This window comes from Dreissena polymorpha, chromosome 5 (genome assembly GCF_020536995.1).
Source record: "Dreissena polymorpha isolate Duluth1 chromosome 5, UMN_Dpol_1.0, whole genome shotgun sequence".
Lineage (NCBI taxonomy): Eukaryota > Metazoa > Mollusca > Bivalvia > Myida > Dreissenidae > Dreissena > Dreissena polymorpha.
The window spans coordinates 101,114,804-101,129,844 of NC_068359.1; the positions used below are offsets into that span (position 1 = coordinate 101,114,804).

The following is a 15,041-nucleotide window of genomic DNA, read 5'->3' on the forward strand; positions in this document are numbered from 1 at the left end:
TATTGCATAAAAAGGCAACATTTTTCAATATCGTTTTGTGCGGTTCAGATTGGGTATGATTAAACTTCAGGAACAATGCCGGTTGTAAACCAGTAGCATACAGATTTATATTTTATTTTTAATCTTAACTTGGAAAAATGCGTATCACGCTGAAACGAGTAAGAACATGTAATTGTTATACGTTACAATTTCAGCCTCATTACAATTTTAGGTGATAAAATGCAAACGTATTGGTTATTTGCTTATTTAGAAAGTAAAAGTATAACCCTCAAGATTTGAACAAGTAATACTGACTCAATATCATTATGGAATATGACCCCTCATTTTTTCTCCAAACCACTTATCTCCGCAAATAGTAAATGGACAATAACCCACACTTGATATATGTGTTTATAGGTAACTTTACAATTGTCCTTGGTTAATTAACCATGATGCTATCATCTGTTTTGTATTTATTTATAAAAGCATTTTCAGTGATTGTGTTGTTTAAATTTAACATTTACAGTTTGGTATTGCGCTATTTTTGGTTAAGACTTGTCTAAGTAAAAAGGAGTATTTCTATATTTTATTCCTAACATTGTTATATCTATGAATACACTTTAGTTATCATAGTCCCTTTAAACGAATGTGGGAACAATATTTGTCTCCCGGAAATCATGGAAAAGCTTTGTCAGACAATGTGCATAAGAGGCAAATAACAAGATTCAACGAGGCTTTGTTTTCTTATTTAAAGTGTTCTCGGAATGTTGATCAGTATGAGATTAAAAGTAACTAATATTTGTGTGACACAGTAAAAGTTGTATTACCCGTTTTGTGGCTTAAATTCGCGAGAGACAAGTACACCGAACTATAAATATTAATGTTTTTTTCTTTATAAATTGCATTGCTGGTAAAACTGTTAACGTTTGTGTTTTACATGAATGCATAAATCTGTATAATATAATACACATGAGCTGTTCCATACAAATAAGACATAATAAAATGTACTATATTTATTGTTACGTTTATTAACATTTAAATAATGATTCAAAATAAATTCAAATAAATGTAAATTGACTAGAATCACGGGAGCTGCGTTCTGAGAAAACTAAGCATAATGCTTGTGCGTATCTTGTCGTCACAGATTAGCCTGTGCAGTCCGCACAAGCTTATCAGGGACGATACTTTCCGCTTTTATGACATTTTTCGTTGAAATGAAGTCTCTTCTTAGGAAAAATCCAATTTAGGTGGAAAGTGTCGTCCCTGATTAGCTGTGCGGACTGCACAGGCTAATCTGTGACACTTTTCGCACATGCATTATGCCCAGTTGTCTCAGAACACGACTCACGGTATTAACACACACTGTGTTTCTATTTACGAATGTAATAAAAATGAAACAAAAAATCAGATAACTTATTGTAATGATAATCACAGCGGTTCGGAGGGGGGGGGTGGGGATATGTATCAGAAAAAAATGTGAGCACACTCATACTCCATGCCAACTTTAAACGACTAGAAAAGTATAAGACGTTATTAATGTATGGTTTATGTCACTTATATAAAACTTAACTAGCACCAAAAGCCATACTATATCAAACCTTTGCATGAATTCCAACACGAAATATTTTTAAATATATAAACAATGAATATGCCGAAATCCGAACACAATGTATACATATTTTTTGATTATCTATGTGTCCTTGTGTTATAATTACAGAAAATATCACATATTATTGGAATGTACATATTGGGAAATAAGAACACAAACAACTACGTGTATACAAAAACAAACATTCATTTCCAGAATGTCTACGCTTAATATAGAACATACAGCTTGTAAACACAAAACTTTTTAAAAATCAACTGTGATAACTTAATTATTACAATCTATTTTTCCTATCCTATTTATAAAAGAACGGATGTGTAATACAGTCAAAATGATGACCTAAAACATGTCATACAATGCAAGCCTATAAGTTTCAAAACATTCGAGAAAAATAACTTCAAAAAGACTGTCAGTGCTGATTTCCTGATTACTAACATTAAAACGACGATAAAGCTCAAATTAATTAAAGAAAACATTGTGATTTTTGGTTTGAATAGGAATTTCGTTAATTAAGCAAAAACTGACACTCAATTTTAAAACAAACAATTCAAACAATGAAATAATAAACAGTGAAACAGTGGCAAAAGTTGTAGTTTTACAAGAAAGGGTGTTAAAATTACCCTTGATTAATTTCCACACCATATTGCTTAATATGAATTTTTATGCAATGCTTCCATTTGAACATTTTTCCACAGACGTGGCAAGAAAACTTTGGAGCATCGTGCTTATTCATGTGCTGTTTATAACAGCCTCCTTGTCTTAAATGTTTTGGTGCATGTTGCACATGCATGCTTTCCTTCTCCTCTCCGGAGGGCTGCATTTGTGTATTCGCAGAATTGATGGGGTTTTGTATGACTTCGAACATATTTCACAGGTGTATTTTTTCATCCGAATGTGAACTCAAATGTTGTTGAAGTGCGTATCCCGACTGACATGGCTTCGCACACACTGTACATGAATACTTCGATGCCTTGCCTCGGTGAAGCTCATGTTCATGCTTGTTAAGCCAATACGTCTTCTTCCCACACTGACTACAGACTTTTGGACCATCGGTGTGGGAACGGGTGTAACGCTGCAGAGATTTTTTACGCTTGAATGTTTTTTTCCGCACTCTGGAAAATCGCACTCGTATGTGGAATCACTATGAAGCTGCATGTGCCGCTTTAAAGAGTATGCACATGATAATGCAACACCGCACTCTTCGTATTGAATTTGATCTCAGTTGGACGATTCCATCTGTAATAACACATAAAATAAATCTCGTTTTAAATATGATTTCTCACAGATTTAAAAATGATGTTGTTAGACTGCGTGGAATACACATTCAATGACTCCCACTATATTTGAGCCGCGTTCTGAGAAAACTGGGCATAATGCATGTGCGGAAAGTCTTGTCCAAGATTAGCCTATGCAGTCCGCACAGGCTAATCAGGGACGACACTTTCCGCTTTTATGTTATTTTTAGTTTCAAGGAAGTCTCTCCTTACCGAAAATCAAGTTTAAGCGGAAAGTGTTGTCCCTGATAAGCCTGTGCGGACTGCACAGGCTAATCTGGGACGACACTTTACGCACATGTATTAAGCCAAGTTTTCTCAGAACGCGACTTATTTGTTCATGAACTAGAAGTGTGTCTAGTCCATATAAACGGACTCCCAGAGCCTTTGATAATTTTTGCTATGGCGGCTCTTGCAGTCCATATGCACCCCTTCATAAACATGGGTGCAGTTCAGCGCAACGAATCCGTGCGCTTCACTAAACAGACGTCGTTCGAGAAAACTTGAGGAAAATAATGAATAAACTTCATAAACATGTTAAATTTACCTGAATGGCAACCTACGGATGTCTTTTTTTCTGTGTACTCTGACTTTGAATAAACACCAGTTACTGAAAGTGGGGGTACTGTGCTCACCAGTTATTGAAATGGGGTTTAATTTTCGAATTTTGATGCATATATTGTGATTGCCTGTTGGAAGCATCCTGGTGCTGATACAAGGTAAACTATGATGGTTCTTGAGTCCACCTTTCCATAAAAACTGCTGAGAAACCCTTATATATGGTTAAAAAATGCACATAAAATGAACCGTGTCAATCGTAAACAATGAGGCATTTGCGTATAAAGTCTTCAATAACTTTTTTAATATTAATAATGCATCTACAGGATTTATACCGAGGTTAAATGAATATCAGTAAATCATCCTGTGCGTAAGGACAATGTCGAATAAATATGGTAAATGTACAAACCTTTCAAAAATTCCGACGAAAACATTCAAAAATCACCCGTTAACCGCCATTTTGAACACCAGTTACTATTTTTCTCACTTACGCCACGCCAGTTACTTGCGTACGATCCACCCCCTGATCTAATAAGACCATGTATATTCCTCTTTCCAAGCAGAACTATTTCTATTCCACAATGTCCTATTGGTCAAATAGTAGTTTATATATATATATATATATATATATATATATATATATATAACATGGTATTCTAAGATGGAACTACAAAAAATGCCTACTTAAATGAAAACTACACCTAAGTCCTGCTATCTATATTGAACAATCAATTATGGTACTTCATGTACATTTATTCATTTATTTATATTTTTTTAACAACTACTACAGATTTTCCAACGCCTTCTTAGTGTCACTTTTCATAGCATAAAAGGAAATGTTTCATTGAAAGTTCATAAAAATGAGCCATACATATCCAGCAAGCATTTTTATTTAAACAAGAGCACCGCCTTGCAGGTGCAGACCGCTCATCTATTTTCTTTTTAAAGGTGAAGGGACTCTCATTTTCAATCACAAAGGAGGGAGGGGTGGAGTGAAGAGGGGTGTATAGTGTGCGGGTGTGGACATTTATTACATTATCTTCCAAAAATGCGAAAAAAAAAAATTCGGGGGTGGGGGGGGGGGGGTGGGGGGTGGGGGGAGGGATTCTTGGGTGCGATGGTTGGACGGTATTTCAAACATAAAATAATAACAAGAGCACCGCCTTGCGGGTGCAGACCGCTCATCTATTTTCTTTTTAAAGGTGAAGGGACTCTCATTTTCAATCACAAAGGAGGGAGGAGTGGAGTGAAGAGGGGTGTATAGTGTGGGGTTGTGGACATTTATTACATTATCTTCCAAAAAAAGCGAAAAAAAAAAAAAAAAAAAAAAAAAAAATCGGGGGGGGGGGGGTATAGTGTGAGGGTGTGGTGATAATTTGTGAGATGATCTTAAAAAAAAAAAAAAAAAAAAAAAAAAAAAAAATCAAAAAAAAAAATTTGGGGGGGGGGGGGTGGGGGGGTGGGGTGGGGGTATAGTGTGAGGGTGTGGTGGTCATTTGTGAGATGATCTTATAAAAAAAAAAAAAAAAAAAAAAAAATTAGGGGGGGGGGGGGGAGGGGGGGGGAGGGGGGGGGAGGGCACGGGGGATGGTTTGGGTGAAGTCTATTGTGGTATGTCAGGTAAGAGTAGTTTCATCAAAGTATCAATCAAATCTAATCATAAATAAAGAAGTTATGGCAATTTTAGCAAAATTTAATAATTTGACCTTGAGAGTCAAGGTCATTCAAAGGTCAAAGTAAAATTCAAGTTGCCAGGTACAGTAACCTCATGATAGCATGTAAGTATTTGAAGTTTGAAAGCAATAGCCTTGATACTTCGAGTGGATCGAAACACAAAATTTAACCATATATTAAAAGTTACTAAGTCAAAAAAGGGCCATAATTCCGTAACAATGACAACCAGAGTTATGCAACTTGTCCTTTTACTGTACCCTTATGATAGTTTGTGAGTGTTCCAAGTATGAAAGCAATATCTATGATACTTTAGGGGTAAAGTGACCAAAACATAAATCTTAACCAAATTTTCAATTTTCTAAGTATAAAGGGCCCATAATTCCGTCCAAATGCCAGTCAGAGTTACATAACTTTGCCTGCACCGTCCCCTTATGATAGTTCATAAATCTTGCAAGTATGAAAGCAATAGCTTTGATACTGTAGGAATAAAGTGGACCTAAACACAAAACTTAATCAAATTTTCAATTTTCTAAGTATAAAAAGGGCACATAATTCTGTCAAAATGCCAGTCAGAGTTACATTACTTTGCCTGCACAGTCCCCTTATGATAGTTAGTAAGTGTTGCAAGTATGAAAGCAATAGCTTTGATGCTTAAGGAATAAAATGGACCTAAACACAAAACTTAACCAAAATTGTCAATTTTCTAAGTATAAAAAGGGCACATAATTCTGTCAAAATGCATGCCAGAGTTATCTAACTTTGCCTGCCCAGTCCCCTCATGATAGTAAGTAAGTGTACCAAGTTTGAATGCAATAGCATTGATACTTACTGAGAAAAGTGGAACTAAACGCAAAACTTAACCAAAATTTGCAATTTTTTAAGTACAAAAAGGGCACATAATTCTGTCAAAATGCACGCCAGAGTTATCTAACTTTGCCTGCCTAGTCCCCTCATGATAGTAAGTAAGTGTACCAAGTTTGAATGCAATAGCATTGATACTTTCTGAGAAAAGTGGACCTAAACGCAAAACTTAACCGGACGCCGACGCCAACGCCAACGCCAACGCCAACGCCAACGCCGACGCCAAGGTGATGACAATAGCTCATAATTTTTTTTCAAAAAATAGATGAGCTAAAAATAAATATTTGTGTTTTCAACCGTTTCAAAAAAAGTTTTGTCAAAGTATCAATCAAATCTAATCATAAATAAAGAAGTTATGGCAATTTTAGCAAAATTTAATAATTTGACCTTGAGAGTCAAGGTCATTCAAAGGTCAAGGTAAAATTCAACTTGCCAGGTACAGTAACCTCATGATAGCATGAAAGTATTTGAAGTTTGAAAGCAATAGCCTTGATACTTAAGAAGTAAAGTGGATCGAAACACAAAATTTAACCATATATTCAAAGTTACTAAGTCAAAAAAGGGCCATAATTCCGTAAAAATGACAACCAGAGTTATGCAACTTGTCCTTTTACTGTACCCTTATGATAGTTTGCGAGTGTTCAAAGTATGAAAGCAATATCTATAATACTTTAGGGGTAAAGTGAACCAAAACACAAAACTTGACAAATTTTCAATTTCCTAAGTATAAAGGGCCCATAATTCCGTCCAAATGCCAGTCAGAGTTACATAACTTTGCCTGCACAGTCCCCTTATGATAGTTAATAAGTGTTGCAAGTATGAAAGCAATAGCTTTGATACTGTAGGAATAAAGTGGACCTAAACACAAAACTTAACCAAATTTTCAATTTTCTAAGTATAAAAAGGGCACATAATTCTGTCAAAATGCCAGTCAGAGTTACATTACTTTGCCTGCACAGTCCCCTTATGATAGTTAGTAAGTGTTGCAAGTATGAAAGCAATAGCTTTGATACTTAAGGAATAAAATGGACCTAAACACAAAACTTAACCAAAATTTTCAATTTTCTAAATATAAAAAGGGCACATAATTCTGTCAAAATGCATGCCAGAGTTATCTAACTTTGCCTGCCCAGTCTCCTCATGATAGTATAAGTAAGTGCACCAAGTTTGAATACAATAGCATTGATACTTTCAGAGAAAAGTGGACCTAAACGCAAAACTTAACCGGACGCCAACGCCAACGCCGACGCCAAGGTGATGACAATAGCTCATAATTTTTTTCAAAAAATAGATGAGCTAAAAATTTTGCAAACTTAATATTGTATTAACCTTTTAAAATGGTATTACTTATAACTATATTTCAGAATTTAAAGGATATTAAAAATCCACATGCACAAAATTCTATTCATGATCCCTGGTGCTCACCTGGATTATGTTTTAAAGAATTCACACAAATATTGATGCCAGTAAATTAGTTATCAGGTGACAAAACATCATCCTGGTTAAAACTAGGTTATGTCATTGGGAACAATATTCTGATCAAATAACATTTTAATTAAGCACAAATTAAACATATAGAAAGGTAATACATGTTTTCTTCAATTTGACCTAGTGATCTAGGTTTTTGACAAAATATTGGTCACCAATATCAATTTTCAATATCTGCTGAGATTACATTTGGACCAATGATCTTACAGATTGGACAAGATATTTGATCTATGAATAATGCTTGACACACACACTATGATAAATAATAAAAGCTGACCATGAGCACAGATCAGCTTTACAAAATACAGAACGGATTATTAGATTTAAGAAATTGTAATTGAGATTAATAAGGTCAACGTTGTAATATTACATGTAGATCAGACTACAACAACAACATATGTTAATGATCATGTTTAGAAACACTACATAGAAAGATTACAAAACTCACCCTTTTCCCCATTGTCTAAATTTTTCCTCTTCTTGAGCCTTGATTTTGTCTGCTTCAGACTTCTGTTTCCTTTCGTCTGCAAGGTCACGGATTTTCCCCGACTTTTTGTCTCGGAACACTGTAGCGGCCCCCTTTCCAAGTCTGTCATTGTCAATCTGTACAGAAATTGACATAAAAACGTCTGACTACAGAATAATGTGTTGCTTAATATTTGTCTAAGGACGTAACTGTACGTTAATTTCCACAAAATTTCTTTAACTCTAACACCATTTGCGTAAAATTTGTATTATTTTTTGGTTATTCAAATGTAAAGCAAAATGGTTATCAAATAAGGGCACAACAACAAGAAACAACAGCTGTCAGAGGACAGCGCACTCGACTATTCAAGCTTGACAGTATAACGTAAGCCATCATGGAGAAATTTTTCATATTCAATAATTTATTAGACGATTTTTCAAAAATAAAAAAAGGGAAAAAAAATATTTTTTTGGAGGGGGGTAGGGGGGGTTAAGAGGGGTATATGTGGGGTGTGGTCATTTATTAGACGATCTTTCAAAAATAAAAAAAGGAAAAAAAAAATTGGGGGGGGGGGTAACGGGGGGGTTGAGAGGGGGGTATAATGTGGGGTGTAGTCATTTATTAGAGGACCTTTAAAAAATAAAAAAAGGAAAAATAAAAATTTGGGGGGGGCAGGGATTCTGGGTTGGGGCGTGGGGTATTGTTTGGGTGGAATCCATTGTGGTATTCAGGTAAGTGTTGTTTTGTCAAAGTATTAATAAAATCTGATCATAAATAAAGAAGTTATGGCAATGTAAGCAAAATGTTCAATTAGCTAAGTACAAAAGGGGCAATAATTCTGTCAAAATGCTTGATACAGTTGTCTGCTCTTGCTTATAGGTTGGGGTCATGATGGTAAACAAATATGCAAAATATGAAAGCAATATGTCAAGGGACACAGGAAATATTTGGGGTAGTACGCAAACTTTAACATAGATTTATCCATAATATGCATATTCAAAGTATAAAAAGGGGCAATAATTCTGTCAAAATGCTTGATACAGTTGTCTGCTCTTGTTTATAGGTTGGGGTCATGATGGTAAACAAGTATGCAAAATATGAAAGCAATATGTCAAGGGACATTGAAAATATTTGGGGTAGTACGAAAACTTAAACATTTGCAAGCTTATAACGCCAATGCCGGGGTGAGTAGGATAGCTCCACTATATATATTTCATATATAATAGTCGAGCTAAAAAGACCATAAAGAAAATATGATTCAATAAATTTTGTCTAAAAAACTGCACAATAAAAATCGTGCCTCATTCTTAAGACTACACAAATCTTTTGCATCGTGTGAATGTAACTACAAGGCATGACTTACAATTCTTGGAAAAAAACAGTTGAAATATCCAAAGTTTAAAGATATGTGTTTTGCAAGTCAAACATGTTTGAAGTGAATAGCTTTCCTTAGAATTAAACAAGTTGTTATTAAATCATCATATATTTAAAAATTATCAAAATACTATTGAGTATATTTTTTATGTAAATTCTGAAATTAAAATCATAAGGTACATTAAATTTTGTGCTAAACACTCAATCGCACTTAAATCGCTACACTTTTATAATTTTAATTCCAAAAACAATGGCTGAAGATATCTTCATTATTTTCCATGTATTAACAGAGATAAACTGAGATGCATAGCAATTATTCATTCATAATGATCTTATACTTCTGAACCTCTTGCAGGTGTGGTTGCATCATTCTTCACGTGTAAATAGAGTTGAATAAAATTGATTTTTTAGAATATTTGATTTCTCGTTTGATTTCTCTTTTATCAATCTGATTTTAAAAATAAGAATATTTGTTTGCCTCAAATTAAAAACATGTATGCGCATTTAGGCATTTGCAGGCTGGATTATCGTTACGCAATCTAATTAAGCAATCTATTCGTAATCCATGTGCAACACATGTATAACAAACATGTCACATTAGACAAAACAACATTTGCTCTGACATCAAAATCAGGGTATCAAAATGAGTAAATGCATGTTTAAGCAAGATGCAATTAAACCAGGGTTATGATGATAAGCCAGACGATGAGGAAAACAAATTACCTGTCTAAATTTTTCATCTTCACGTCTCTTTAAGTCTTCAGCCTCTCTTCTCATCTCACTGGCTGAACTTAAACCAGCTCTCTTTCCTGATAATGTTTTCTCTGAACTGTCTTTAGACTTTGGGTTGCTACTAGATCTAGCTTGTTCAATCTTTTTCTTGTGAGGTGATGTGTCAGAATCTGAATCAAGTCTCTTTTTTCTAGGTGGTGATTGGTCAGAATCTGAATCATGTTTCTTTTTCCTTGGTGGTGATTGGTCAGAATCTGAATCATGTCTCTTTTTCCTTGGTGGTGATTGGTCAGAATCTGAATCATGTTTCTTTTTTCTAGGTGGTGATTGGTCAGAGTCCGATTCATGTCTCTCTTTTCTAGGTGGTGATTGGTCAGAATCTGAATCACGTCTCTTTTTCCTTGGTGGTGATTGGTCAGAATCTGAATCATGTCTCTTTTTCCCTGGTGGTGATTGGTCAGATTCTGAATCATATCTTCTTCTCCTGTATGAATTTCGCTCTGAATCTGAGTTGTTTTCACTTTCTTTAGTTGACAGACCACCATTTGGTCCTACCTTCATTGAATCTGAACAGGAAAAGGAAAACACATGAAAACCAGGTAGAATCATGCAACAAAACTCATTCCGCAAATGCATGCATTTATTTGTAACTAACAAAAATTATGACGAAAAAGCATGTGTTGATAGCACACAGGTGCTCACACATTCTACTTTTGTTAACAAATTTAGCCTTAACCTTTTAGGTAGAGAGACTGGTGTTACACATGACATGTTGACTTAATATGGTTAACATTAGAACCAAGTTATTTCAAATTTCATCAAATATAATTATGGCAAAGCAATGGCTTTGTTAGCATTTTTAAATTTGACCTTTGATCTCAAATTGTGACAATCGTGAACTCTAGAGGTATTACAAGCAACACATCATCTTATGATAGCCCTTCTATAATTCAAATAAAAGAACTTCATAATAAAAATGTTTCTAATCAGCGGGACTCAAACCAGGGACCTCCGGATGAAAGACTATCGCCTTCATCAATCAGCTATATTGACTGTTGTTACTTGTAATTTAAACTGTATATGATAAGTGATCCACATGTTCAACAGAATCATCCTATATAAGTAAATTGGTTCATGTTTGTAACACTATGCTATTTTTTTCAATTTTAAATTATGATATTCATAGACCAAGCTGTCTTTTCAGAATAAGCATTCACAATTTGTGGTATTTTGCTCCCTGATAAACAGTGTTCTGTTTATTCTTGAATCTTTGACAATTAGGGTCGTTTCAACAATCTCAGAACAAGTCCCTTTAATTACCAAAACATTATGAATAAAATGACAACATTCAAATATGCAAAACACAGATATAGACAATTTGACCATGCTGGTGGAGTTCATGACAAAGGTATATATAAATGTTGGTAAGTAGCTTTGGACTTGGTTATGATCATTATTCATTTTAATGTTTTCTTTATTGTAATTATTGTTATTATCATAATTAGTAGTATTATTGTTATAGTAACATTTGTTGGTTGTACAGGTACAAAATGCATAAAAAACTAGGAGGTTGAGCTTACAAAAAAAAATGGCTCACCATCTCCCATTACTTTCCATGTTCCAGATTTCCTATACTTTTCTAAGATTTGAACACTCTCTGGACGCTCATCAATCACATCAGCAACAGTTGGATCATTGTCGCCTACATCATCATCCAATGTATTGGATAGATTTTCAGGAAGTAAGGACTTAAAGTCAACATCATCATCAACAATTCGTGACCTGAAAAAGATGTGATATTAGTAATTCAGACACATTTTTACATAGTTTGTATTAGTATATAGATGTAGTAGTATTGCCTATTATGCACTATACTTTTCACATATGATCAGCTTTCCATAAGCTGACAGAATAATATATGTAACTGTGAATATGAATATATTACCTAAATTAACATTTAAATGGATCTGTAAAATCTCTGTTTTACTACGAGACAATAAAAACACACGTGAAAGATTCAATATACCGGTATGAATATTTGTAATTAACATATAACTGGGATTTGTACTCAAAACATGCATACAGTAAATCTCTCTAAGATAATAACAATGAACTCTTCTTTCAAAATTCAACAAACTTTTATAACTTTAAGTTTGAAACACCTTCAGGGATTGCCCATGAGCAAATCATTAGATTTGTTGTTGGTAGTCCGGTTGGAACACTAGCTTTTTTAAAACTCGAAATAATTCAGTGCAATTAAACATTTAATAAAAATTGGCAACTATGGAATAATAATTTATTATTTTAGTAATATTCATTTATAAAGGCCAAGGTAATTATTTAACTCAGACTCATATTTAGACATTATACACATGACACTACATGTTTATGGTACTGGGCTCATTAATCTGTAGCTGGGCAACCAAAATACTAAAGATTATTTTTCTCACATCTTTGTTTTGCAAGTTTAAAACAGTGTCTCTTAGATGTGTTGAAGGAGAAAAACGCTCACATGGTATATTACCGGGTATCTAATTGATTAATGATTTTATAACACTAAATAATATTTTCTCTTCTACATCTATGGGAAAGGCTAGGTAGTTTTAACATGTTCAATTGATCATTGTAGTTCATAGTTTCATACTTTAAAGGCCTGGAATGAATCTTGTGAAACGCCTCTGAACACCCTCAATTCAATGGATGGTAAACTAAAACCTCTTGCACAGATAATGTGCAAACAATAACAATCTAAAATACACTCAGTTCAGTTCAGTGATTCGTAAATTAAATATCGACTGGAACGAAATAACAACACAAAAATACAGGTCGTCAGGACTAAATTCATTGGTGTTTAAATCATCTGCAAATTACGGGTGCTGGAGGTTTCGGTAAATGACAAGTTCGGTAAATTGATTTATATAGTAAATGCCGTGGAGGTTTCGGTAAATTGGTTTTTATAGAGGTGGTATACCTACAACGAGGTGTTAATGACACCTATTATTGGCTTATAATAACATTAGGGGCATTTATTTGCAAACTGTGGATTAATTTTGAGTTGAGTAATTAATGCTATGCCTACGGTAAAGAATTAAGGGAAATGAATGAGCTACCTCTGAAAAACGAATTCTGTTAGGAAATTGTAGGTAAATTTGCGATTTAAATAACGCAATACTGTTGTTTTTTTATAATTGGTACTTTTATTTAAATAACATAATAGTAATAATAAATAATGATTTATGGCGGAATCAATGTAAGATTGTCAATCAAGTTTAATGCTATTTTAAAAAGTTTCTTGTAAAATATGATTTGATAAAAATGATTTCAGTTTAAATATAAAGCGCAATAGTATTTTAGACCACCGATAAACACTCAATTTCTCAATATATAAACATTGGGTAGTTTGCCAACATAATGAATATGAAACCAATGCTCTTGCCACGTGGAGGCCACCTCTTGTACGAGCCAAATGTTGAATTTTATATTACATGTTTTATTATTTCTTTCTGATACGTTTACGTAATTAATAAAAAGTAATATAATGATAGTGTTATGTTTTATAATTATGTTAAGTGCGCGTGCCATTGAACGTTGAGTTAAGCGAAGAGATACACATAATTGAAAACTGATAAAAATGACATCTAACACAACGCCAGCAGAATGAATACACTGTGTAATAGCAAGCTGCTGTGATGATCACTATCTTATCAACTTAATACACAGGCACCTGGCTACTGTACTGGAACAATGGGTTTTACGGCCATTTCAACCATATCAGTCATTCACATCGTTCAAAACTCGTCGGCGTCGAGCATGTGGTGGACCGGCGTGGATGGTCCCAGGGCATTGATATGGCTGATGATCCTCAGTAGATCAGTGGTTGTCAGCTTCTCCTCTTCGTAGTCATCCCATGCTTGATGTAGTCTGCCGTGTATCGCAACATATTTTTTCCGTCTGATCTTCGTGAGAAGGTGCTGGCTCACCAGCCGTATATGAAGATCAACTGTCTCAGATTCCTCTCTGAGAAGGTTGGCCAACTTGTACAGACCAAGGTTTGCGGAACACGCTCGTGCGTTGATGTCACCACCAGTATTTTTTTGTAAACATGATTAAAGAAGGAAAACGTTTGTTTATTTCACAGTTTGAAAGTTACTGATCGTGTATGTAGAAACTCGGCCACCAGCGTTAAAGCATGTTCACGATCTAAACATACATATCTAGATTATTTTAAGAATAATACCTTATGTGCTGACCTGATTGTAGGAAAAAGAAGCGAGAAATTTATTTATATAAGAAACAAACATATTTGATCTTAGTATTTTAAACCAACGAAAATTTCTCATTATATAAACATGAGGTAGTTTGCCAACATAATGAATATGTTGCCCAGCTTTTGCCACGTGGAGGCCACGTCTTGTAAGAGCCACATAATTATTTTTTTATCTGATACGCTTTAATTAAGGTTTTTATCAACTAATTGTTTAAAAACATATATAAAATACAAAACGATCATGACCTAAAGATAAACTTTTAATATATAATTTACCTCCCTTGATTAGAATATTAATAGGTTGCAAGCCTGGATAATTAATATTAACACTTTGCAAACATCTCTAAATTGATAAAATCAACTCCGTACATTTAAACAGATAATTTAATTAGTGCCAAAGAACTCAATTAATGTACACGCTTATCGACAAAATGTGCGATAATCCCTATTTATACCGATTTACCGAAACCTCCACGGCATTTACTATATAAATCAATTTACCGAACTTGTCATTTACCGAAACCTCCATAACCCGCAAATTACAACGTTTGAAAAACGCATTTAAGCAAAGATAAAAATCATTGGATTAAATATGCAAACAATACTTTATTATTTTAGCTGGAATCCCTGGTACTTTTGGTCTTTTCTTTTTCTTCTTCTGCTCAGCATTCTCGGATAAATACTTTTTGAGATAATCAGCCTTACTGGGCGCAGCCATCTTGAAAGGTCAGTTATTAAACATAAGCGGATTTGAACAGAGCC

The 15,041-nt window shown here is 34.2% G+C and overlaps 1 protein-coding gene across 1 annotated transcript in view; it reads right to left on the reverse strand.

The window, feature by feature from the left end:
• The window catches only part of LOC127881224 (BUD13 homolog), a 23,387-nt gene extending 8,356 nt beyond the window's left edge, over positions 1 to 15,031 (reverse strand). The window contains exons 1-4 of the mRNA XM_052428957.1: positions 14,885 to 15,031; positions 11,610 to 11,794; positions 10,004 to 10,578; positions 7,889 to 8,043 (exon numbers count right to left, since the gene is read on the reverse strand). Coding sequence (XP_052284917.1) covers positions 7,889 to 8,043; positions 10,004 to 10,578; positions 11,610 to 11,794; positions 14,885 to 14,997 — 1,028 coding nt within the window. The 5' untranslated portion in view covers positions 14,998 to 15,031. The remainder of the gene's footprint in view (positions 1 to 7,888; positions 8,044 to 10,003; positions 10,579 to 11,609; positions 11,795 to 14,884) is intronic.
• Positions 15,032 to 15,041: the final 10 nt, after the last annotated feature.